At 33.8% G+C, this 26,119-nt stretch overlaps 3 protein-coding genes across 5 annotated transcripts; 1 reads left to right on the forward strand and 2 right to left on the reverse strand.

Moving 5' to 3' along the window:
* Positions 1–238: 238 nt before the first annotated feature.
* Positions 239–4,981, forward strand: LOC122279943 (fumarylacetoacetase-like). The gene is made up of 14 exons (XM_043090859.1): positions 239–571; positions 1,114–1,192; positions 1,406–1,464; positions 1,549–1,673; positions 1,755–1,829; positions 2,515–2,590; positions 2,838–2,937; positions 3,023–3,082; positions 3,249–3,319; positions 3,436–3,498; positions 3,717–3,781; positions 4,039–4,135; positions 4,346–4,471; positions 4,718–4,981. Exons 1-14 carry the CDS (start codon positions 368–370, stop codon positions 4,778–4,780), a joined length of 1,263 nt encoding a protein of 420 aa, XP_042946793.1. The 5' UTR covers positions 239–367; the 3' UTR covers positions 4,781–4,981.
* Positions 4,982–11,804: 6,823 nt separating this feature from the next.
* On the reverse strand, positions 11,805–13,420 carry LOC122278267 (acyl-CoA--sterol O-acyltransferase 1-like). The gene has a single exon (XM_043088427.1). It carries the CDS (start codon positions 13,136–13,138, stop codon positions 11,987–11,989), a length of 1,152 nt encoding a protein of 383 aa, XP_042944361.1. The 5' UTR covers positions 13,139–13,420; the 3' UTR covers positions 11,805–11,986.
* A 7,530-nt stretch (positions 13,421–20,950) lies between these two features.
* Positions 20,951–25,794, reverse strand: LOC122279626 (U4/U6.U5 tri-snRNP-associated protein 2). Of its 3 annotated transcripts, none has more exons than XM_043090361.1 (10): positions 25,599–25,794; positions 24,874–25,229; positions 24,312–24,556; positions 23,713–23,797; positions 23,423–23,608; positions 23,180–23,344; positions 22,870–23,088; positions 21,788–21,959; positions 21,535–21,706; positions 20,951–21,444 (listed from the first exon to the last, which is right to left on the reverse strand). In XM_043090361.1, the coding sequence occupies exons 1-10, from the start codon at positions 25,777–25,779 to the stop codon at positions 21,351–21,353; spliced, it is 1,875 nt and encodes a 624-aa protein (XP_042946295.1). In that variant the 5' UTR covers positions 25,780–25,794; the 3' UTR covers positions 20,951–21,350. The 3 variants fall into 3 exon arrangements, with proteins under 3 accessions (XP_042946295.1, XP_042946297.1, XP_042946296.1); XM_043090363.1 differs by having other exon boundaries at positions 24,874–25,274; positions 25,599–25,740; XM_043090362.1 differs by having other exon boundaries at positions 24,874–25,274; positions 25,417–25,733.
* Between the last annotated feature and the right edge of the window lie 325 nt (positions 25,795–26,119).

Genomic DNA, 26,119 nt, shown 5'->3' on the forward strand with positions numbered 1-26,119 from the left:
AACAACCACGCCCAGCACACTTGAAAAACTAGTCCTTCGGAATTAGCCAAAGAATATCCATTACGTTTGAATGATGGATGGCCATCAACCTTAAAACGTGACCAGGCGCCGCTAATTCCAACCACCGTACCAAATTATCTAACCCCTTTTTATATGTTATCAAGATATATTTTTTTCTTATAAATAAAAATAAAAAATTAATAAACAAAAAGAGAATGACCCCACACCGCTGAAAACTAGAGCTACAAATATTGCCGCAACTGTTGTCCATACTCTACGCCTTCACTCTCCTCCTCCTGTTACTCGTCGGCGCTTGAAGTTTTGAACTTTGTAGTACGACGCCGTTTCCAGGCTACCGCCAGCCCAGATGGCTGTGAAATCTTTCATCGAAGTCCACCCGGATTCTCACTTCCCCATCCAGAACCTCCCGTACGGGGTGTTCAGGCCAGAACCCGGTTCAGTGCCCCGACCGGGTGTTGCGATCGGGGACTATGTGCTGGACCTCTCCGCGATCGCCTCTTCCGGGCTCTTCGACGGCCAAATCCTTAAGAACTCCGATTGCTTCTCTCAGGTTCGTGTTGTATCTCAGTTTGCAGTGTGTTAGTGATGCATTTCATTGTAGCTCTTTAGAGTCAATATTTGCGTTGTTTTCGGATTGAGTGGTAGCTTTTGCTAGATTTTCGTGCACTTTCTGTTAAATAAAGGTCGCTACCAGTAACCACCTTGTTTGGTTGCCGATCAACCGGAGGAAAAAAGAAGAAATGGAGTTGAAAATGAACATCTAATTTTTTTCCGGGGTCGTATTGCGAGAAAATAAACAGATATACTGTGCTTAGTGATACTTACTTTAGGTTGAAACTTTCAGTTCATTAAGAATTTTATCAGGAATTATAAGAGCGTTATGGCTTACTATGTGGTTAGTGAATGGAACTTTTTCTAGTTGGTACAAGAAAAATCACTATATCGGAGATAGCTTGCTGATGATATCATTTTTGCAGATGTTTGGTGCGGAATATATGACTATTATATCCTACTTTGTTGATAATTTTGACTTGAGAGTTTGGGCAGAACATCTTAACTAATTTTTATAAAGTGCTATGCTTTCAATTTCAGCCTAATTTAAACAAGTTCCTGGCTATGGGACGCCCTGCTTGGAAGGAAGCTCGTGCTACACTTCAAAGGCTATTGTCATGTAAACTAACTATCAGTTCAATTGGTCTTTAATTTAATTTCCACTTCCTGAACTTGTAGTGGTCCTAGTGGAAAAACTCCGAGTTTTGCAAATTGTAATTATTTGGCCCTACAATAATACAGTAATTAGCTTGTTTATGTCTTAGCAATAAGCAAGCTCACGCTGAGTCAAATTTAAATGAAATATTGAAAAGTTCACTACCCTCTGATGCAGTGACTGAACCAGCATTGCGTGACAATGGAGCTTTAAGGCAGAAGTCTCTGGTTCCATTGGTAATACACTTGTATAGACCTGAATAAGTAGTCAATCTATAGATGTTTGCATTTCCAATGTTAATCTCATGTCCAAATTTTTAGGACAAGGCAGAGATGCTTCTCCCTGTTGCAATAGGGGATTACACAGACTTCTTTTCATCCATGCATCATGCAAAGAATTGTGGGACCATATTTCGTGGGCCACAGAACCCGATTCCCCCAAACTGGTACCTTGGTCATGGTATTTTATGACCTATACCCCCACTTTTTTGTTTTTTTAAGCTGAGAAAGTGTCATTTGATTTCCAGGTTCCACCTTCCCATTGCTTATCATGGGCGAGCATCGTCTATTGTTATGTCAGGAACAGACATTGTTCGACCAAGGTTTGAGATTATAAATTTTAAATCATTATCAGTTATTTATCAAAAAAAATTTTTAAATCATTATCATCTTTGTTGGTTTTGGGGGAATATGAAGAAAAAATATATTTCCCCAACAGACATTGAGCAACAAATGTAACTTATAAAAAAATATGAAGAAAAAACTAACAGATACAAAGAATGAGCAAATGGGTGGTTTTGGAATATCTTACAACAATGATATTGCATTTATACATCTATAGCAGGCATTAAGTGAACATATATATGTGTGTGTGTGTGCGCATCTCTAAGTGAGTGAATATGAGAGACAGTGAGCATATATGCATCTAATAGGTGTTTTTGTGTGTCTTTTGGTTTATATGCTGTTTCTTTTGCATGCATATGCATGTGTTTCTCATGGTTAATGAGATCAAGAAAGTGTCAGGCAGAACTTTTACTTCAAGTGCACCTTATTGATCTACTTATGATTCCCTGGATACTTTGGTTTCACACACATTATATCTTTCCTCAATGTAGTGGGCTAATTGACCAAATCTTGGATGGAATTGCATCCATTTCTTATTATAATGATGAATTTGGTTCCTTAGCCTACCGATTTGGGTTGGACAGATTTAAGAGGGACATTATTCCCCCATATCATATTTATCTGAATTTTATCTCATACAGTTTAAAATTTGATTTCTTCCAGAGGTCAAGGCCAACCGACTGGCAACTCTCCACCATATTTTGGACCATCGTTGAAGCTAGACTTTGAGCTTGAAATGGTTAGCCTTTTATAGATACTCACCTGGTCATATATTTCCCTGTAACCCGTAATCATATGAACATGTAACTATGATTTTAGAATATAAAATTAAGCTAATATCTATCCATTTGTCATTTTGGTTATGCTTCTTTCTTTTCATTTGTAGTTTTGCTTCTTTTTTTTTTGGCCCTTCAGTTTTGGATTTGCTAATAGCCTCCTTGTACTTCAGCATTGCAACTAATTTCAGGTTCCTTTGTTTTTTGCAGGCTGCATTTGTTGGTCCTGGAAACGAATTAGGAAAACCTATCGATGTTAATGAGGCGGCAGATCATATATTTGGACTTGTGTTGATGAATGACTGGAGTGGTACTAATACTTTCTGGTGCTTCATTTTACTGTTATTGTTCATTTAATATTTGGTGCTATATTGATAAGAAGTTGGTTTTGACAGCCAGAGACATTCAGGCATGGGAATATGTGCCTCTCGGTCCTTTTCTTGGAAAGAGTTTTGGTAAAAGGATTAAATTCTATTGCTACATTTTTCGAATTCCATTGGGCAAACTTGAAGTTCAAAATATATGCACTTTTAGGATTGCATTTTGCACATGAACATTGCTTAAAGTGATCTGTTAGCCTACAGAGAACTGAAGTTACTTTGTCTTGCATAATCTCCTTAGGTACTACAATATCCCCTTGGATTGTTACACTAGATGCTCTTGAACCTTTTGCTTGTGATGCTCCCAGACAGGTAGCTCCTATCTGTCATTTATAACATGAAAGTTTTCATTTTATTATATTTTCCCCCAATTTATTGCATGAAAGAGGTGTGACAACATGCTATATGATTCGTTCTTTAAATTGCAGGACCCTCCTCCGTTGCCATATCTGGCCGAGAAAATATCGAAGAACTATGACATTGCATTAGAGGTAGTATCTAGCTGCTTTTTTCTACAAGTATACTTCAATGGTCTTGTTTTATAGATTATCTTCCTTTGTAATTCTTGATATAGTGTCCCCTGTTTCAAGCGATCAATTTGCTGTAATCTTCTTTGTATGTCATATGGAAATGTGCTTTTTAAGGCTTAATATGGACCAAAAATTATTGCATCCTCGTGATAATGATGAAATTGCCCTCTTGCTGGAAGGTTCAAATTAAACCTGCGGGACACAAAGATTCAAGTGTGGTCACAAGAAGTAATTTCAACAATTTGTAAGTTCCATTACATTCATCCCCTCTTACTTTAAAGGAATGTTTACAAGTTCCCACTAAATAGAAAGGTTTAAGTAACTGTTTCTTTTTAAGTAAAAAGGTTTAGATATCTTATATATCATTTCTGGTATTCTGTATGCAAGTAAAAAAAAATATCTGAAACTCTGGTATATAAAAAATATTTCATTATTATTCATTTGTGTATACCATGTGGTGCTTCTGTTATGCATCTTGAATTTCTTTTACTTATATTGCAGATATTGGACATTGACTCAACAGCTTGCCCACCACACCATTAACGGTTGCAACTTGAGGCCTGGCGATCTCCTTGGAACTGGGACAATCAGTGGACCTGTATGGGTTCTTCTTTTCTGATTCTTCTTCTTTTTTAATTTTTTTATTTTATTTTTTTAAATTTGAAATTCACAAGGTCATACCTTAGAATTCTGTTTATTTGTAGTCAAATAACTGCACAACTGAAAAAAACCACATAACTAAGGTTCGAAGCCTGTAATACCTGAATCGGGCAGTTTTAATTCAGCCACCACTTGTGTTTCCCAACAGGAGCCAGAATCTCTTGGATGCTTGCTAGAGTTGTCGTGGAATGGACAGAAACCACTATCCTTAAATGGGTTGCCCCGAACGTTCCTAGAAGATGGAGATGAAGTCATTTTTACTGGTTTTTGCAAGGTTCTTATTCTTACAACTTCTCTCCCCTCTCAACGCCCTTGTCATCTTTTCACCATCATACCCTGAGGAACTCATGCATGGATCTTATATCAAATTTTAGGATATTTTCTGAGTCTAAATATTTAATATGTATCATGTGAAAGGAACTTCAATTTCAGACGTCAGCATTGTGTTTGATGCTTCCTTACTGCATCTTACAGTTTAAAATTTACAGAACTAAATGCTTGAACTTGACATCATTGCCAGGGGAATGGTTACAAAGTTGGTTTTGGGACATGCTCTGGAAAGGTTATTCCATCACACCCTTGAGAGGATGCTGTTTCCCTGATTAAAGTAACTGCAGTAAGATCCGATCACCTCAATGTGAATTGAATTTGCTGGAGCTGGGCTAGATTTGATGTCTTTCTGTCGTTGTTTCTGTAATCTTTATATACTTTGTGCTAATGAAACAGTTAACATCGTTTGATCAATGTACTTATAAAAATAAAAATAAAAACATCGTTTGATCAATGTGCCTTTTGTCGGGTGCCCTAAAATAAACTGAGGAAGTTCGGGGACTAAAACTTAGAAATGCTTCGTTTGCTTCTGTCTAAACTTTCCCACAATTGTATGAGCCTCTGAGATTTTCGCCTGCCATTGTTTGCCAAAATATGTCCAAACACCAAAGGTTGTGAGCGGCCTCCAACTTGTTTTTTTTTTTTTTGTTATTGGCACCGGGTGTTCAGGAACAACGTCCCGACTAATTTCGGGTGTGTATAGGTTTTTAGCAATGAGTTTTCCATAAGTGCACTTTGGATAATTCAAGGATAAAATTTTTCAGTCTGATGGTTCCTAGAGATTGTTTGCACACAAAGAGATTTGAATCTTAGATTTGAGGGAACCATACTCTTAAATCCAAAACCTTTATCACTTGAACTAACCCCAAGGGGTTTGTGAGCGGCCTCCATAGGCTGTAATCATTATTTTTATAATTGAATCATTTAGATTTTACACCACATAATTCTTATAAAAATAGGAATTGTATTTAAAATTGAAACCTAAAGCATTTAATTAAATAATAAGTAGTTAATAAAGAATGATATGTGTGTGATGTGTAGGGATAATGAATAGCAAAGTTGTTTAGATTCTAAAAATATAAGAGAAACTGATTTCCATGGGATTAGCTACGCCTCGTGCATGGGTACATGTGCTGGGCCCAAAGTAAGCCCTTTAGTTGAGAGAGAGAGAGGTCAGTGGGTCACGTTTCATAACGGACGGTTGTCACGCAACTGAGTTTGAATCTCCACCATTTGTTGGAAAACAATACACGTGTCAATGCTTAGTTATTAGAACAGGAGATGGTGGAGGTAAGCCGAACCCTTTTAAGAATCACCTTGTTAAAAGAACTCTACTAAGGCATGACCAAAGTAGAACTTTACCTGTTAGGAACTGAACATGAGGGATCTAGACTGTGCGAGGCTGCAAACACTATCAAGTCGAGTTATCTAGCATTGTCACTGGAGAGTGGCATTGTAAGAGATACTGCAATGAAGGAAGAATTTGGATGAAGTCATGGCGGAGATGGAGGAGGAGGTTTATAAGGAGAGGGGGTGTTGAGATGAAGAGGTTTTGTGCAAATATTTGGAGTTTCGTGCTTGCAGAGGTTTCCTTCATTCATTTCTTTCTTTGTTTTGTTCGGATTTTGGGTATTTTTTTGTAAGATTTTTTCTTACACCATCAGGTTGATGGTTTTGATAATTTTGTTTTGCTTTTTCTGTTCATATTATTCAATCACGAATCTAACAGACGAATCCAATCCTTTTGTTCGTCCATAAAGAGGGTGTGGCTAATTTCCTAATAAAGGGTGGGGATTATAAATATGCCATATGGAACATAATAAATAAAATGCACATAAATCAGAAGAGAGTTAACATCTAACTAGCGAATCCATCATGGTTATCAAAAAAAAAAAAACTAGCGAATCCATCACAACCAAATGCAACAAAATGGGGGCAAAACTCAAATATATAAAATCCTCGTTTTGTGATGAACATGCACATGATTTGATGATTCACCTTCAATTGCCATGGGAAAAAAAAATGTAAGATACATCTATATAAAAGGACCTGTTTTTAAAAGAGAAAGGAAAATGAGAGAAAGAGGAGGGGGGGACGCGCATACAAGGCTAACCATGCCACCCCAGCAAGAGCATCAAGGTGTGGGGACAACGATTCAGGGCGAGTTTCCCTGTGCATTATGCTGGCTCGCCCATTTCAAATTGGGATTTGGTCAATTATGGTCTGAGCGAAGGCTCTGGGGATGGGTCAGGTCACTCTCTTTAGAGAGGAGGTCAACGCGTGAGGTTAGTTTCACGAAACAACGTAAAACCTCCCATTCTCAATGGTGGAAGGATAACGAGCAGCAGCACTTCCCATCCATACTGTCCGTTTAGTAGAGCTAGCTCCCATGAACTAACACATTTTTTTTTAAATTAAAAAGAAAAAAGAAAAAAAGAATCTGTTTTAAAAACTAAACTGGTAAAAACCTACAAAAATTGCAAATCAGGCTTGTTCCCCCCCCCCCCCCCCCCCCCCCCCCCCCCAAAAACAAATTTTCCTTTATTAAACAAGAATTGGCAGAAAAGTGATCAGAGAAGCAGACGTGCATTAAGAGTGATAGTGATCAGAGAAGCAGACGTGCATTAAGAGTGATAGGGTACATACAAATTGGCAGAACCATTTCTACAAACAGATTCTGGACGAAAGACATGCAATGAAACCCACCCCCCATGCCAAAGATCAGGCTTGTCATTGCGAAGGCCATCACGTTTCACAAAAAATCCAAGTTCCAACAAAGAGAGAAAACCCGAATTTTACATAATTCTGTCCGATATAGAAATTTTTCACTCTTTATCCTTCAAATTACTACCATTCTTGCAACACGAGTTTAAAATTTGTCACCTCCTTCCTACTACGACTCCTTTATTGCAATCTATATCTAGTCTTTATTTATCCATCTTAATGGTCATGTCTTAAAAACGAGTAAATTGTAGCTTTATCTTTCAAATTGATGTCAAGTGACAACTTCGATATAGTTAGGTGACAATGTTTTTGTTTTCTTACCCAAAGCTGACATTTTGCAGCAAATTAATAATGAGTTTTATTACATACAAGTAAAGTCGCATACTAATCAACGTACGAATACTGATTCTTTCATATTTAAAATTTAAACTAATATTATTTTTAATAAAATTTATTTTTTGACAAATCACATTAAATTAGTGAACATATTAATACATAGTTATGCTTGCAACTAAATTTTTTCATTAAGAATTCATTAAATCGAGTTATATCTTTTCTAGTTGGAGATAAAATCCATACATTAAGAAATTCGGTACATTGACATAACAATAACATGTATATCTTACAAGAAGTGTTACGGTCATAAATTTTTTTTTATAAAATTAAGTTTATAAATTAATATAATTTTATTTGATATATTAAATTTATTTTATAATAAAAATAATTCGATGATACAACGTATTATACGAAATCTTTATTATTTTATAAAATCACTTTTTTGACTAAATCATTTATCATATCTTATTGATTGCCTGTGCTTACTAGCTGTCTGCGGTTGAATAACGAGTGCAATATTGTGGAAACAGTGTTATCATTAGAGTTGTTGAAAAAGCCACAATTTCGGGTAGAAATGTTGCACTGTTTGTGAGAAAGCTCAAGGCTACCTTTTTGACTGACTTACCCTGGGCCATGAAGAAAATAATATGGTTTACAAACCATTGACCTGATCACTTCCCGTCCAACAAGGAGTGCTGCGGCTAAGGGCTAAAGCCAGTTTCCACTTTCTCCCCACCCTTTTGTTTCTTTGAAAGGAAAAAATGAATGACAAAGATAGATTTGCACCACATCATACAAAATATATGAGCAACGAGGGTTGATGTGAAGGGAGAAACATTTAAAATATACAAAAATTTTATATACAGTAATATTTTTTATATACAATCATTCTTATGTATTTATTTTATTAATGTGTTTGGCTATTTTATTTTTATTTAATTTAATCAATTATATCAATAAAATATATAAAAATTATTTTGTATAACAGAATACAATTTAAAATAATGATATTTTTTCTTCATCAAATATATAAAACCGGTGGGTCGAGGCAGTTCAGAGCTATGAATGGACTGTTAGGTCACAGCCCTTAATTTGAAAGGATTCACCAGATTCATGTCCTTTTAGGATTTTCTCAACCAACCACAAAAAAAACAAAACCAAAATCACACCATCCAACATTGGCATTCCAGTACTTTCTGATAACCTTTTATTTATTTATTTGTATATATATATATATATATATATTTGGCTTGATCTTATTCCATTTTCTTTATCACAATAAATACTTGGCCAGGAGATCTACGTTGGGACTATTCATTCTTCTCGATTCTTCTTATCTTTTCATGTTCTAAAAACAAAAATTAATAGAAGAGTAATATTACATACAATCATTTTTACGTATTCTTTACGTATTTCACTGATATGATTGATTAAATTAATTTTTTTAATACACAACCAATCATATCACTGAAGTGTACAAAAGAGTCCACAAAAATGACTACACATAGAATTTTTGTTAATTTGAAATAATTTTACAATTTAACAAATTATGTCAATTTAGATATATTTATTGAGCAACTCTCTCTTATTAAATGAGTTTTATGAGATGAGTTAAACACATAAATTTTTTCTTGATATTAGTATCTACCGTAGGATAAATGGGGTCCACACTACTTATCCCGTGATAAGGACAAAAAAAAAATACTGACCTGCACGTAAAAGAGGAGGATGTTGAGAAATTATTTCACATTACTTGTGGATAAAATTTTAGACATGTTTATAAGGATTGAACAATTTTTTTTTGTTGAATTGATTTTATGAGATGAATTAGATTTATATATTTCTTCAATTTGTACATTTGCTTTTATAAAGCTTTTTGTGATTAACATATTTTTCTTCCACCCAAAATAATTTACATCTTTCATTGTCACACATTCAGACTATCCTCGATAGCCAATACTGAAAGTGAGAGATAATTATTGAAACAGCTTCTTTCACATGCACCATTTTTTGAAGTATAGTTAGGGGGAGTTCGGTCTAATCTGGTGAGGTTTTGTGGATTAGATAGGACCTATTCAGTCTAAAATTTTTCCATCCTAAACCGAACCAAACTTCCTAAGGATCGGTCCAGTTCTGTCGGTCCATTCGGTCCACCCTACACTTTTTTTTTTAGTCCAAAGGCATTTTGTTTAATACTTATGTAATTATATAGTGATATATTTAATATATATACATATAGTATATTATTATATATATTAATAATATGCTAATACTATCAGTCTATTAGTATATAGTAAATTAGTAATAATCATTAACTTATTTACTATAACTAATAATATTAGTAACTAATAACTATATGTAATAATAGTAATACCCACAAATTTATCAATATTATATGTAATACTATATTAAATAATAGAAATACTCTTATTACTAATACTTTATGCAGTTATACTAATACTCTATATAGTTATAATGATTTAATACTAACATATTAAGTTAAATATACTAATATTATTATAGATTTATACATATACTATAATTTATACTATAACTCTTATAATCTGTTAATATATTAATATATACTAGTATTATATATTATAGTTATACATTAAAAAATATAATATTTATGTAATAATGTGATATATATAATTAATTTATAAAATTATTTATATAAATAATATATATATTTTGATTTTTCATTCAAATCGATTTGGGATGAAAAATCCCCAAATTGTGGACCTGATCGAATGAATTTGGTCCTTCCATTTTTATAACGTACCGGCCGCTCTCCCCTAAGTATAGTTACTCCAAAGAGGTCCCATATATGTATGTCCATTTTTTAACACTAATTATCCCCATTATTGGTTATGTCTAATTAATTAACAATAATGTCATACAATTTTGGTTATGTTATAATAATATTTTATTTTCATAATATTTTTTATTTTCTCTTTTCTTTCCTAAAATACAATTAAATCTTAATTCAAACTATTTCATTACTATTTACAAAGAACAATACTACACAACCTTCCAACCTCTACACACCACTTTTTTTTCTTCAAAATTTTAGTATTTTTTAAAAAAAAAATTGGAGTTTATTCTTTTTAAATTAATTCATTTTTTCTATTCATTATTCATATATTAAATATTTCATAAAAGAAAAAATAATAAAAATTAAAAAATATGTAGTGTGTGGAGGTTGTGTGAATAGTAAGAAATTATGTAAATTTTTTAATTTATAAATAATTTTATTATTATTCACGATATTTCTATTTTATTTCATTTTCAAACATTCCCGAACGATAGAAATTTTTCTTATTTGACACCCCTCGTTATATTATCAATACCTTCATATCGAAATTATCACTCCTATTCTTACACTAATCTCCTAAGAAAACTCCAACATTGAGTATTTCGTGTAGATATTTATTATTTAATAAAATTTAAATTTTATAAATTAAATCTTATTATTTAAACCACTTTAAAGTAGGGAATAATATATTCTACAAATTAAAAATAGAAAAACTCTTACTAAAGACAAACCTCGTAAATGCTGATGTCGAGGGTATAATGATGGCCCACAGCAAATAGCTAACGAAATACAAACACGTTTTTTTTTTTTTTTTTTAGGAAAATAGACTACAATTCTATTAATGACAAAAGTTACAATTGTGATTAATAAAATAAAAAAATTCTGATTATAAGTCAAATTAATCATTTATTAAGAACTTTCCTGCACACAAAACTTTTATGGCGGATATTATCAAAAACTTCAAATAACTTTTTAAAGATAAGATTTTTTGAGATGCGAGTCTCTGTAAATAATAAATGTGTCTATCTCATCTTGTAAGAGAAAACACCATCAAGATCCCAACCTACAAAAGAGAGCGAGAGAATAAAACCTCAACCTCCAAAACAGGTAAACAACACTTCTAACTTTACATCTATACAATCATCATGCATTTAACTTATGATTTGATAATTCTTAATATCTTTTGCATCAAAATTTAAAAAATAATATATGATAGAAATGTTACGAGAAGAGTTCTACAATCATTTTTTTGTGTATTTTTTTTATATATTTTATTAATATAATTCGTTAAATCATTTATTTTATATTTAAAAAAAATGACAGAACTAATTATATTAATAAAATATATAAAAAATATATAAAAGTGATTACTAATAAAATTTTTATTTAAACTAAGATGAAATGACAAAAATAATAAGTTGATTAATCGAGAGGTGTATAGTATAAGAATTCGATATAGAATTCTCAACTAACAAATCAGTGTACAATTCCTCAATCGAATTATGCCGATCGATGCAATTAAGTTTTAATTTTAAACCGTCCGATGAACTGACTAATGAGAGCATGTGCGAGACCTACATTCGTTTACAAGGTTCCCGACGTGTTGAGAGCCGTCCAAGTTAGACCATGAAAAGCATTGTTAAAAAACGCGCCAGCAGCCGCATACTCCTCAAACGCCCTAACATCAGCCTTACACCGGAGGAGCTGGGGGAAGAACAGCCAGAATCCGGTAACCATCACGAATCCGATGGTAAGGGGTCCTGATATCATCGTCGGTAACCGGAATCTTCCGGCGAGAGCCTTCTTCAAAGCGATCTCGACCATCAGACACACCCCGTGGAGGAGGAAGAACTCCGTGATCTCCCAGGTGGGCATCACACGCCCCAGGTAGTAGAAAATCAGCTCGTGCATGAGCGCCGATACGACAAAGGTACTGAGTACGGCCGGTAGTGATGCCCACCTGCGGCTTCCCATCACGCGAGTCGCGACGTGGAGGACGGGTTCGTAGACAGCCGGTCGTAGGATGCCGGTGACCATGATGTTCCATCGCCTGCCCCAGAAGTCTTGCAACGACGTGGACAGGTACGGCTCGTCGAACTGTGGCTCGAGCTCGAGACCGAGGAGGGCTTGAGCCAGGGCTGCGAACATGGCCAGGATGATTTCGAGGGCGAAATATATGTGAAAGCAATATAGAATGAGTAAGACTGTTGGATGAATATGCTCACTGTAGTCATGGACTCGTACCAACATTGCCAATAACAGACCTTTTGTTGCGTAGTTCAGAGGCGATTTCTGTCCTATTTTAGGCTTTCCAGGAACTGGGTTTTCTTTTGCTTTGCCATTGGAATGTGATTTTCGATCCGGACTATGAGTACCGTTTTGGCCATTTGATTGTGATTTAGGAGAAGGGTTTTGCTGGACCTTAATGGGCAAACAAGCAATAGCAACGAAGCGCCCAAGAGGGATTGAAGTGTTGGAGGATAAAGGTCCTTTACCAAATGCAAAGAGCAAAAGCTTAAAGTTGGCAAGCCAAGCAACAAAGAAAGCAGTGATGCCTCCCAGGTGAATGGAGGAGATGCTAAGAGGAAGGACAAGAAAGAGGCAAACGATGGGGAGCAAACCAAAGAGTCTTGGAAATCCTCTGGGAACAAACTTACCTATGGCATAGCAGTAGCACAGAGATACGAAGACTGAAAGCCATACCATCGTGAGGTTCTTCATATCCCCGGCCTCCATTTTCGCTCTGATAATCTAGCTAGCTTTACGGACGGTACTGATCTTGTTTGCAAAGAGCGTAGGAAGAGAGGTTTCGGAACCACAAGTTTAGACAAGGAAGAAAGTATAGCACTCACCAGGTAGAGAGGTTCGGCTCTACCACGTTTCTTTAGCTCAGAAAAGAGAGAGAGAAAAGCGTTTACTTTGATTACGGAACCCAAAGCCTTTCGGGCTGTGGGTTACGGGATTTTCACATGTGATGCTCCAGAAACGATACTGTTTCATTTTCCGCGACTGACGCTTCGTAAATTTTTCTGCACTAGTTTTATAATGAAAAAATGTTTTAACTATGGACAAAAGAAATTTTATTAATGTAAATTTATCATTTTAAATTATTTTTATTATAAAATAAATACAACGTGTGATATAGATTTATTTTTAGAATAGTATTATGTATAATTGTGGAGTATATAAATATTATGTCGTTATTTTAAAAAAGAACACGTTCATTATTAAAAAATTAATTTTTTTTCAAGTAGGTCTTATATTTATTAATTTTTTTAAAATAATTACATAACACTAATGTGTAGTCACAACTCTAACTATCATTTATCTTATTTTTATAAAGTATTTTTTTTTTAAATATAACATTTCTCTTCTAATTTATATGCAGTCTTGTAAAGTCTCATGTTTCCGATAATTAATTTATGAGAAATTCTATTTACACGTATAGATTGTTTATTAAATAAAAAAATTATTTTAAAAGAGATATTTTTATAATTTTAAAAATTTTTAAAAATAAAATTACTTAAATCTATATTACAATCTCTCATTTTTCAAAAAGAAACTATAGGTAACATTGTTCAAGATTTGTTCAGATTTTAGTTGCTGTATTATTCTTAAAAAAATAAAAAATAAAATTACGAAAGGATGTCTCACCAAACCCTCAATCTACATATAGATATAAAATGAGCATGTTTCTGTCTCATTTTCATTTTATCTTTATAAATGCAATATTTTTTTTGTTTCTTTTAGATATCATCTTTTGAAATTGAAGAAAGAAAGACATTTAAAAATTGAAAGATAATAAAACTTCATCGTAGCGAGGTAAAAATAAAATAAGAATGGTGCTAGTGCCGCACAGGCTGTGTTTTTATAAATATTTTTTAATATATTTAAATTTTTTTAAAATAAAAAATATATTAATATACTAAAAATTATTTTTTTAATCATTAAATAAAAAAAATTAAATACACGAGCTAGGTGAGTAGTGGACACGGTGGTAGTGCAGTGGTGCTGCGGTTTTACCGTGGGCTGGCGGATTTTGTCACGCATCAAGGAACTCGGCAGTGTTGGATGATTTCCGTTCAATTGCTGCTACGAGATGGAGGCTGGGTTGGAGATGAGTTAGGAGATGGAGGGGCTGGGAGACGAGACGAACTCGGAGGCTGGGTTGGAGATGGAGACGAGAGAAGACAAATGGACGAACTCGATAAAGATGAAGAAATTGTGTTTTAGCCAATATGAAGAAAATAAAATAAAAAATGACAACGTGAACATCCACGTCAAACGGGATGAGAAAACGGATCTCACAATGGAATCTGGTGCTTAATAAAGAAATTATACTAATAACTAACGACAAGGGAGTCTCTCTCCTACAGGTCTATAGTCAATGCATGTATTAAGCCTCCCCTATGTTTGAATCTGCTCATGGAAATTGGAATTGATTATTACCAACGGTCTCTGAAAGCAATTCCAGCCTCCAGTATTTGACTTCCGATGTCTGATGTCATTCAAATGCCTCTTCATTCCGCCAATTGCTTAGGATTCTATTTAGTTATACAGACTAGATTAGATATTTTAAATAATAATAAATAAAATATTATTATAATATAATTTTATAATATTAATTTTATATTAAAATTTAAAAAAATAAATTTATTTATTATATTTTATATAAGAAATTAAAAAAATTATAATGATAAATTAAAATGAGATAAGATGAATTTTTTAATTTTATGTAACCAATTTAGACCTTATCCGGTCAAATACTTCAATCTTTTCTTACTGTTTTATACAGTTTTCTTTTTAGGACAATGGCTTGATTATAGCTAGAGGAGTGAGTTTCTAGAGAATACACATTGCATGTATGCAATTCAATTTTTTAACGGATAGAATGCTATTATGATCATGTTTATGGCAAAAAATTAGATAGTTACAATTATTTGACTATTCACCTATCATAGTCTGGAATCTAAATTAGAGAATAGATATCCTGAAAAATTATTATATACTCTCAAAGTACGATTGCGTGGTATTTCTACTATACCACGTATCCGTACAACTAATAATAAGATGAAAGTATCACGTATCTATACAACTAATAATTATTTATAATTTTAAAAGATCAGTGTATTCTCAATGTAATTACAACCTTAAAAAAATGTCCCGATTCATTTGTCGACGGGACAAAACATACGTAACTCTAATATTCCAAACTACCATTCCCAACTTAGAAAATGTTGTGAATGTAGTTTAAAGGTGCCTCCAGTAACTGCATTGATTGATAAGTATTCCTGAAAGTCAACAAGATGCATTGGACATTAAATATATAAATGATGATGTGTATAGCAAAAAACCAATTTGTAGTTTGTACCCATTTTGTTGTCAACGTGAGAGATCCATCAGCTCGACTCCTTGACGTGAACACAAGGCCTACTTTGATTCAACGTTGGTGGCTATCTAGAGGAGTGGACACAAGGGTGCTCATATATTTCATGGAAAAAATAAATAAAATCAACTTAATTTGTCACTTCCAAACTTGATAAGGTAATGCTACAGTTACCACTACATCTTTTCCTTTTTACTTCCCGCTTGACATGGCATGCCACTTGTTTTATAATAATAATAATAAAATAATAAAAAAAAAAACTCCCGCCCAACGTCTTCTTCCCCCTTCCCCCAATTTCCTCTTCAGTCTTCATTAGTCAAAATCTCCAATCTCCGATAAAATCAGTTATTTCCTCCAGCTCCTCTCTTCATTAGTCAAAATCTCCAATCTCTGATAAAATCAGTTATTTCCTCCAGCTCCTCCATCAGACCTCCACTGGTATCCAGTCAGACCTCCGCTCACTTCTGCTTATCATGTGATCTTTCTATTATCATACACGTGTATTCTTATGCTTGAAATTGGTACAACTTTTCATTTCTAACATCTGGGCATTTGTTGATTTTCACTTTCTATACAAATTACAATCTGGGCATTTTCTACTTGATCTACTTGAGTGTGCAGAGTTGTCTGTAATGTATGGAAATGTAACAGCCCGCTAGAAATTCAATTGTGAAATTTCTATTAACTTTAGGAACCTCGTGAAAACCCCATAAGTTTTCACGAATCCATTAATCGTATAGGTTTTTGTCTAACTACATAGTTAGTGTTATTATTTACTATGGTATCAGAAGTGTGTTTTTGATTATTGGAGATAGTTAGAAGTGTCAAAATGTATTATGGTTTGTGCCATTAGACTCGGAGGGTTATTTAAAGTCTTATGGCGCAATAGCATTTTTTCATATTTTCGGACAAAACGTCTGTTCAAAACTGTAGATATTATTGGATAAAAAGAAATATCTTGAGGTAATTTTCATGAATATTATTGGGTAAAAATATTTTGAGTTTATTTTTATAGATATTATTAGATAAAAATATCTTAAGTTGTTTTTTTGTAGATACTATTGGATAGAATATTATGAGATAATCTTTTATAGATATTTTGGGTAGGAGAAAACTACACTCAACTCTCAACTCCAGCTTCATCTCTTCCATATCTCATCCATAAGTATCTCCAGCCACCTCTCCCCACGAAAGTATCTTCATTTACACTTTCCATTGAAAGAATATCAAACACTCTCTCTCGGACAGCTTTTAAGAGGTCTTTTTCACACCCATTTCGAAGCTTTTGTAAGTGTTTTATCATAAAGTCTCCTTCATATAAGTTGTTCCGTTTTGAGTCTAGTTTACATGGATATCTTATTTGCCCCATTTGAAGATCATTTGGTCAGTCAAATATTGTATAAACTATAGAAAGGTCATTCTGGGAGATAAACTGGAGAATATGTTATAGTTTGGAGTTTTTGACCAAGCTAATGGATAGATATTGGTCCGAAATTTTTATGGAGTATTGTTAACATGTATATGTGACTATTGGTTCAGGATTTTTGCATGATTAAAGGTTTTGATGAAAGATTTTCTTAGATTTAGAAACTTAGAAACTGGAAGAAGAAAAATAGTTTCTGTTTTGAGAAAGTTTAACTCTTTGGTGGTCTAAACCTATTCTAATGACTTTAATAATTTTATTGGAGGATCCTAAGTATCTTATATACATGTTATATTATTATTTTGAAGATATTTGATGTTAGTTTCAAAGATATGAAATTTTATGCAAAGAGATATTCAAATAAGCCAAAGTGTGAATATTCTTGGCTAAATTTATGTTTTGGTTAATTTCTAACCATGTGATCTTGAATTAGAAGCTTATATATGTTTTATGACATCTTTTTAAACCATGTGATGGTTTGGTTTGAAGATCATATATTTATAAGTCATAGATCAAGAGATTTATCAAAACTAGTTAAGGAAAAAGTTTCTGTTTTTGGACTAAGTGTAAAACCAAAAACTCCAAATATTATTTTGTGATTTTGGTGACTTTAGTTTGATGATTTAAAGCATGGTTGATGTTAGGATGATATTATGAATATGTTAGAAGTAAGATTTGATTTTTGAAATTCTTGGAGATGTTTTGATTTAAGGTCAAAACTTGTGATTCAAGTACTTGGATCTTTTTACAAAAAAGTTTGGTGTTAATTATTAGCTTTTTATAAATGGATGTTTTAAATATGGTTTTGAACTTAGAATTGGAAGATGTTTGTTGCAAAATTTTGGTTTAAGCATGAGTTTTGAAGTTGGAAAGAATTGCAACAAAAATCAAGGGAAATGGCCTATGGATGTTTCGGCCATAGTGTGTTCTTCATAGTTGTGTTTTGTTTTAAATTTTTCTGAGTTGATATTTAAGTTTAGAACAAAATTTACATGAGGAATGTAAATTTTGGAAACTTTTGGAGTTAGTATGCAAAATCCTTAAGTTATGGGTAAAACAGTCATTTTCCCACATGCAGAGAGTAAAATGAAAATTTTACTCTTTAAGTTAGTATTTTCCATATTTCAAATTATTAGTGATTTAGTTCTAACTTTTAGAATCACTAATTACAGTTCCTCGTGGTCGCACTTGAAGTTTTATAAGAAACGCGGAGATCGAGGTAAGTTAGTTTTTAACTTACTAGTAGTCTACTGTGTATATGTGCTAAGTAAAGGAACTACAGTGTATGTATGTGTGTTATCATATATGTCATGCCATGCCAAGTTATCACGTAATTGTCTATTATACATAATTTATTCTGTCGTCAATTTTTATCTGTTACATAATATATTCTGTCATGTATTACTGTACCTTACAAGTACGTCATGCTAAGTATGCCATCTATTACATGTAGGTCAAGTCATGTAATATTCACTGTTGCAAGTATGTCATGTTAAATATGTTGTCTATTATATGTTATGCAATGTTACGAAATATTTCTATCTCAAGTTGGTCATGTATTTCAAGTTATATTCAAGTCACGTTATATTATATCAGGGCTTCAGTCATTTCGTATTCCAGTCACGTTTCATCTTGATTACTTATGTATGGGGTCACAGCAATTGTGACGCATACACTATGTGAGACACAACAATTGTGACACGTAGAATACATGGGGCCACAACAACTGTGGAGTATGTATTTAAGCAGTTAAAGAATAAGTTTCCGTAGAATACATGGGGCCACAACAACTGTGGAGTATGTATTTACACGTAGAATACATGGGGCCACAACAACTGTGGAGTATGTATTTAAGCAGTTAAAGAATAAGTTTCCGTAGAATACATGGGGCCACAACAACTGTGGAGTATGTATTTACACGTAGAATACATGGGGCCACAACAACTGTGGAGTATGTATTTACACGTAGAATACATGGGGCCACAACAACTGTGGAGTATGTATTTTTCATGTTAAGTCAAGTTTCAGATCAAGTTCATGTCAAGTCAAGTTCAGTTCATGTTTCAATTTAAGTTATGTCAATTATACTATGTTATACGCCAAGTTATGCTTTAATTACTTATGAATTTGATTAAGCATTTATACTTTTACTGTCATCCATGCATCATTAGCTTGTGTGGAAGTTTTTTGTTAACTTACTAAGATTTGTAATCAAATCTCACTTTGGTAGTCCCAACTACCATTCCCCCCGAATGGTAGATCTTGTTACAGGACCTGAAAGAGAATCAGGAGCTGATCAACTAGACACAGTTGACTAAGCGACAGTGCGACGTCAATGTTAATATAGTAGTTAACGTAAATTACTACTTGTACAATGGAGTTGCATGTTTTGTACTTTTTGGATCATAACCATTTTGGACTAGTGTTGTGATCTATTCAATGGGTCTTTATGTATGAAGTATGTTTTAAGCATTTGGGATATTTTCAATTTGGTGCATAGTATTGCTAAAGAAAAAAATTATCCGCTGCGAATATTGCATAATGTTATATGCATGTTAGGAATATTGCATCTTATATGTCATGAACGGGGACAGGTAACCTTGTGTTGCATGTCTCAACGATTCAAATATCCGTCCGATCCCAAACGAAATTTGGGGGCGTCACAGAAAATAGGCTTTGTGTTGTACTGCGCTTGTTCTGTCTTTCTAACATATATAATAACATGATTAAAATTTTTGCCAATTTCGTTATGATTTGATCCGATAACAAATCTTATTTTTTGTCTTTTGGGTTTTATGATTAACTGAGCGGGCTTTTAGCCATGGCCACAACCTTTACTCTTAGCTAATTAGTGTTAGTGTTATATGATATTGGGACAAAGAGAAATGATATTTGCAGTCGTGGTTGTGTAAGCGGCGTGCAATCGTTTTGAAAAAAATGAATTAATATGGGACCCACATGAAAAAAAAAACTAACTTTTTAATCGTGGACCCCACTCTTTTTCAAAACGATTGCGCGGTGTTTACAATTCTAAGACTGTATGTAACATTGCTCTTGGGACAAATTCTATTTTATTTTGAATGAAAAACCTATTATACATGTGATAGAGACCATAGTGGAAATACACAAGATATATGTGAAAGAAAAGAAACATGAGAGACATTTTGATCGGTTTGTAGAAGATAATGAACACTTGGACCAGCTAGATTTCGTGTATTTTTCAAAACGATGCTTTTTAACTTGCTTTGTGTATGGGTAATGCCACAATTACCACTGCATCTTACCCTTTTTGCTTCTTGCTTGACATGGCATGCCACGTGGCTCCTTAAAATTGTAAAAAAATAAATTGTAATATACCTCATCCATAAAAATGATTTTGACATAAATATTCTTAATACAATTGAAAATAAAAATAAAAAACCAACAAATATGACAAAAATTAATATTTTTAAAAGTTAAAAAAATGAATAGGTTTTTCAATTTAAATAATAATAATAATTTCAAAAAATTATATATATATATATATATATATATATTTTAAAGTAACTTTAAAAAAAATAATTTAATTATGATATTTTGCCTTAGAATTTCTATGATTCATTTTGTCCTTTGTGACAAAAGGATATATATTGCAATTTTTTTTTTTTTTTTATTTGTTTGGGGGAGTTAACTGCCAAAACTCATACTTTAGAGAGGATGAATGCACATTGAGTGGTACTTTGGCAAAGGTTTGCGAATCTTTCCCAAACAAATATCTTCAATTTCTCAAGGACATTTGAACAAAATTCATAGCCAGACAATATTGTAATCATCAAAATACAGACTGTCAAAAATTCTGATACCATAAAAGATTTTACCTATAGAATTCTTTCATGACAAATGTAAGGACGGTTTTACAGCCAAAACTACCAAATGGATTGGTGCTTTAGATAATCTCAGGAGACAAAAAGATGATGGCCTCAATTTTCATAGAACCAATCGGCTTTTTCTTGTGCGCAGCTTCCTTCATATATCGACATATCACCCTCTCCAAAAGGTTAATGCTCTCTCTATCATCTCTACCATCATCACATTTGATCATCCATTGGAAACAAATTCCACTGCGTTTGCTTAAACATCATGAACCAATAATCACTACATTACTGCTGCTGCTCATAAATCTGCATATACGTCTCAGAGAGTGCAACCATCTGAGGAAGTGTTTCTGAAACATGCAGATCCTGCATCTCATACCTGAAAATATTGATCGTCATCAGTGTCGGTTACAATATTTGTTACATTTTCAGACAAAAATGTATGAAAATATAAGAATTTCGGAGTTACCATAGTTCTTCTGACTTCCGCTGCACAAATACCCTGTAGAACCCTTCGTCGGGTTTACCATCATGAACAATATTGGCAATCAAATCATACTTCGAACGTAGTTTCTCATTCTCTTTGGGCGTTGGCAAGGGAATGTAATCCTTCAACTCCAGATTCTTCACAGGAAAGTTGACTGCGATAAGCAAAAACATCATTAGCACAAGGTACACGAGCTGGCCAAGTTCCACATTCTGATATATTAATGAAATCTTACCTAATGTAGGGTTCTTTTCCACAAAAAAGTTGTTCTTTGTAAATCGACGCATGTGGAGAATTATGTACTGGGGTAATCTGGTGACACGATATCTCATCCTTGCTATTCGAGGACGGACAACCTCAGTGATTGTTTCGCCATCAAACTTCTTCAGGATGTTGAAGAGCGGAACCTATAATAAAATCAAATGCAAAATTTGATCCACAAGAAATAGTACAAAGAAAATAAATAGAAACCCACAAAAATCCTTTTGTACTAGTATCTTTGAAAGATTCCCCAGAAGTTCATTTCCCTCAAATGCAGTACAAAGAAGGCCACTTTGATCCTACAAATAATATTCATTAAACAATGATGCAGATGTTTGGTGTTGCAGTCAACACTTTTCTAACTCTATTTTTTTCATTGGCAAGTGGTACACACATCCGATTGGTCTAGAATCCACGAACTCACCTTCCACCCTGTTCTTTGTGCGAGCATTCTTAACATATGAATGCATTGTTGTGTGTGATCCTTTCCTTTTTAAATAAATAAGGCCACGCCAATTTCAAACAACTTTTGGTTCAGTATGTTTGGTTTTATTTATAAAAAATAAAAATAAAAAAAAATAAAAAAAATTCAAACAACTTGCATACAGAACAAAGTGGTGTAGAATGAAGCATATGTAGATCAAAGAAAAGACTCAAGTTAACAATTCCCCCACCATTCAGTTTCATGTTAATTTTTTTAGAACCAAGTAGAGACTTAAAGGATTCACCAATTCCAAGTCACTTCAGAGAACCATCATTGGCTCTTTATCTTTGACACACTACTAAAATGGCTCTGAATGCTGCCTATGTATGTTGAGACATAAAACAAGCAAACTAAGTACTAATCCCTCTTTCCCTGTCACCCTTGTCATCTCAATTTTCTAATTACTAAAGAACTGTGTTAAAAGAATTCACAACCCCTAGTTGATTTGAATCAAACCTCATAGTGGGAAAAAAAAACTTCAAAAAAAAAAAAAAAAAAAAAATCTTCGAAGGACGGCAGAAAATATATATCCCATTTATTTGGAAACAAAGTAATAATTAAATAAAAACTACCTGGGGTATTATGTTTTTCTCCATGACATCTTGGAAAAGGGGAGGTGGGGGCAAATCTAGTCCAAGCATTAAAAATGGCATTCTGGAAGTTTCAGTCACAGCTGCTTCAAGTTCAGTTCCACCACCTGTGAGTTTGGAAACAGCATTCTGATCATTACTGTATTCTTTCTTCTCGGTAAGAGCTTTGTTATGAATCTCTTTGACAACCTCCAATTCACCCTATCAAGTATACAGTAGATTTTAGATAAGCACTAGTGAATAACCGGCTACAAACAAACGAAGTGAAGAAGAAAAGGATGACCAAAACAACCTGAAAGCAATCATAGATAATGCTTCTATTTTTCTTCGTTTTAAGATCTGAATGAAGCGTGTTAAGAAGCCATGACATGAATTCGACTGGGTCTGACTGTGCACCTATCCTAAACCGTTTTTTACTTGCTTTCATAACTGCCTGCAGAAATTCGTGTGGGCTCACCTGTAAACATTAAAAATTATTAATACGAATTTCCTGTTTAGAACCATTAATTCTAAGTGACAATCAGGGGAATCAAACCTGTCCTTTAAAGTTCCGTGAATGCCAAATCTTTCGTGTGAGTTCTCCAAATCGATGAACAAGTAGAGATTTGCTGTGCTTATAATTTTCGGGGATAAGAAAAAAATTCCGTAAAGGAGTAACTCTCATCAAAGATTGTATTATGACATTCACAAAATCTGTCTCCTTAATGTTGTTAAGACCCACCTGCAATTTATCATAGACATTATTAACACTTTTCAATTAACATCTTATGACATCTCTAACAGTAAAACAGAGATGCAATTTTGCATATTGCCGAAGATAGGTACCATTCCTGGGAGGTAATCAGAACCATCAAGTGCCCTAGACCATTGTTTGTTCTTGTCAAGTTGTTCAACTAGTTCTTTAGTAAACCTGCATATAAGGTAGCCAGAAAACAGCAGAAGAATAAAACTAAGTGCTTAAAAGTACCTAATTCAGTAAACTGAGATTTTCAATTAGAAGATAGGTAAAATATGGGCAATTGCATGCGATGAAAAACCCTAATTCTTAAATATAACATAGCAATAATATATGGAAAATAACATGGGACAGCAAAGATTACACATCATTATCACAAATATCACCGAGAAACTTGATGAAGCCCACCAAACTAATCTAAATCAAAACTATAATCCACATGGATCAAGGTGCACAAAGCCTGTGAGTGTCAAAACAAGAGCATGACCAGATGCAGGCACATATATATGCATAAAAAAACATCTGGGCATCATAGCCTCAAATATATATGCAGGCACAGCTGCTCACAATAAAAGCTATTTGTGTGTGCATTCCCACACACACAATAAGACATGCAAAGAAAGGGTGGGGAACAATGTGAAATAGAGAAGGAATAAAGTAAAAGCACAAAAACAAACCATAAGCACACCTTGGACTCAAGACATGCCGAATGTCATCCAATGAGGGGTCGTCAATTTCATATCCATCGGGAAGGCAATAAACCTGCTCAGTTCGAAGGTTGATATAAACATGATGGCCTGCTTCAAGGCTATGAGTGTATGCATGAGACTTTTTCCCTCTTCCTTGATAGTACTTTCCACAGACCAAACATGCATAGACATTCAAATTTGACAGGGAAACAGAGCAGAACTTTTCAAAATCAAAATCCAAAACCTGCAAAACAGAGAAGAGCGACCACAAACAAAAGTTAAAAAAAAAAAAAAAACCCTACTATCTAATTGAGAAACGACACACACAAGGACTGGGAATGCATTTGCATAGATGTATGTCAGTAGTTAGAATAGATATACTAGAAATTTGACACACGAAGGAAAATAATTCTCAAAAATCAAGACACAAAACCTGAAAAACATTTAAAAACAACAAAAGCAAGACAAAACTTATTGAGTAAAGTAACAGACACATACAGATGTAGGCAACATAGAAATTCCCCCATAGTGCTGTTAAATTGTTTAGAATCCAACACTTACCTGACGATTAACAGTGTCAAGATATGGACAGTCCCTACGGCGCTCAACCTCACGGCTTCGCTTTCCTTGACTGTATCCTTGCTCATGTTCATCCTCGTCGTCCTCGTCCTCCTGTTGATCACCTCCATTTCCATTTTGCTCAACCCTTCGATCACTACTTTCCTCAGCCCTTCGCCACTGATTTTCATCCTCCTCCTCATCATCGTCATAATTTGCTAGTCCAGCAAGAGGATTCGCAATGGGAATAGGAGGCGGGGACGGAGATGACTCCTCTACCACTTTCCGCCTCTTCGATTCTGAATCGAACCCTTCCTCATGATCCACCAAATTATCATTTCCTCTCTTCGGCTTCATTCCTATCAAGGTTCAACCAGCTTATATGAACACTAATTTTCACCAACCTGTACATTTTATAAGGAATTCATTTAATTATTTCAAGTGCACTAAATCTAAAAACAATGCTACTAAGAACAAAAACGCGAACTAAAAATAAAATAAATAAAAATCGCTAAAGATGAAGAACTAAGCGTTTCCATTACTAACCGCAAAACTAACTCCTCCGTTTGGTTGCAAAATAAAACTCGAGAGTTCCCACTCATTAATTTACCCTCAACTTGCTAGGAAACCGAGCTATATTGTTTCAAGGTTCTAGGGTTTTCGCGAAAGAAAAAGCTGGGGAAAGAGCGCAAGCAAAAGATTTCAATAAAGATAATTGATCAACGAACCCGATAACGATACTGAAAAGCTGAGTGAAGTGAGCAGCTCAGCTCCTTTTGATCTCTCCGAAAGTCGGTCACCGGTAACTCGGAACGAGTCGTGAGGGCCGCTCGTCGAGAACACTTTGCTAGGATTGATCTTTGATAGATCGAGCCTGTGGATAGCACCTCCAATGGGAAAGTTAGTCATGGGCTTCAACTCAGGGCAGTCTACGGGCTTGGAGAAGTACACAAGTATGGCCCGTTTTCTTCTTCTTTTTTTTAGCCCACCACATTAGGGGCTCGTTTGGATATCAAGACAGTGGTTTGGTTATACAAATCAAATAATTTTATTTTATATAATTATTATAATTTTTTTAACTTATATACAAAATATAATAAATAATTTAATTTTTTTAAATTTTAAAACAAAAATAATATTTAAAAAATATATTCTAACAATATATTTTTAACTTTCATCTTTTATCTCATTTCATTTCAACTTATCTGTATAACCAAACTAAATCTTAATATCTCAGAATATTTGTGAA

Source organism: Carya illinoinensis, chromosome 10 (assembly GCF_018687715.1).
Source record: "Carya illinoinensis cultivar Pawnee chromosome 10, C.illinoinensisPawnee_v1, whole genome shotgun sequence".
Taxonomy (NCBI): domain Eukaryota; kingdom Viridiplantae; phylum Streptophyta; class Magnoliopsida; order Fagales; family Juglandaceae; genus Carya; species Carya illinoinensis.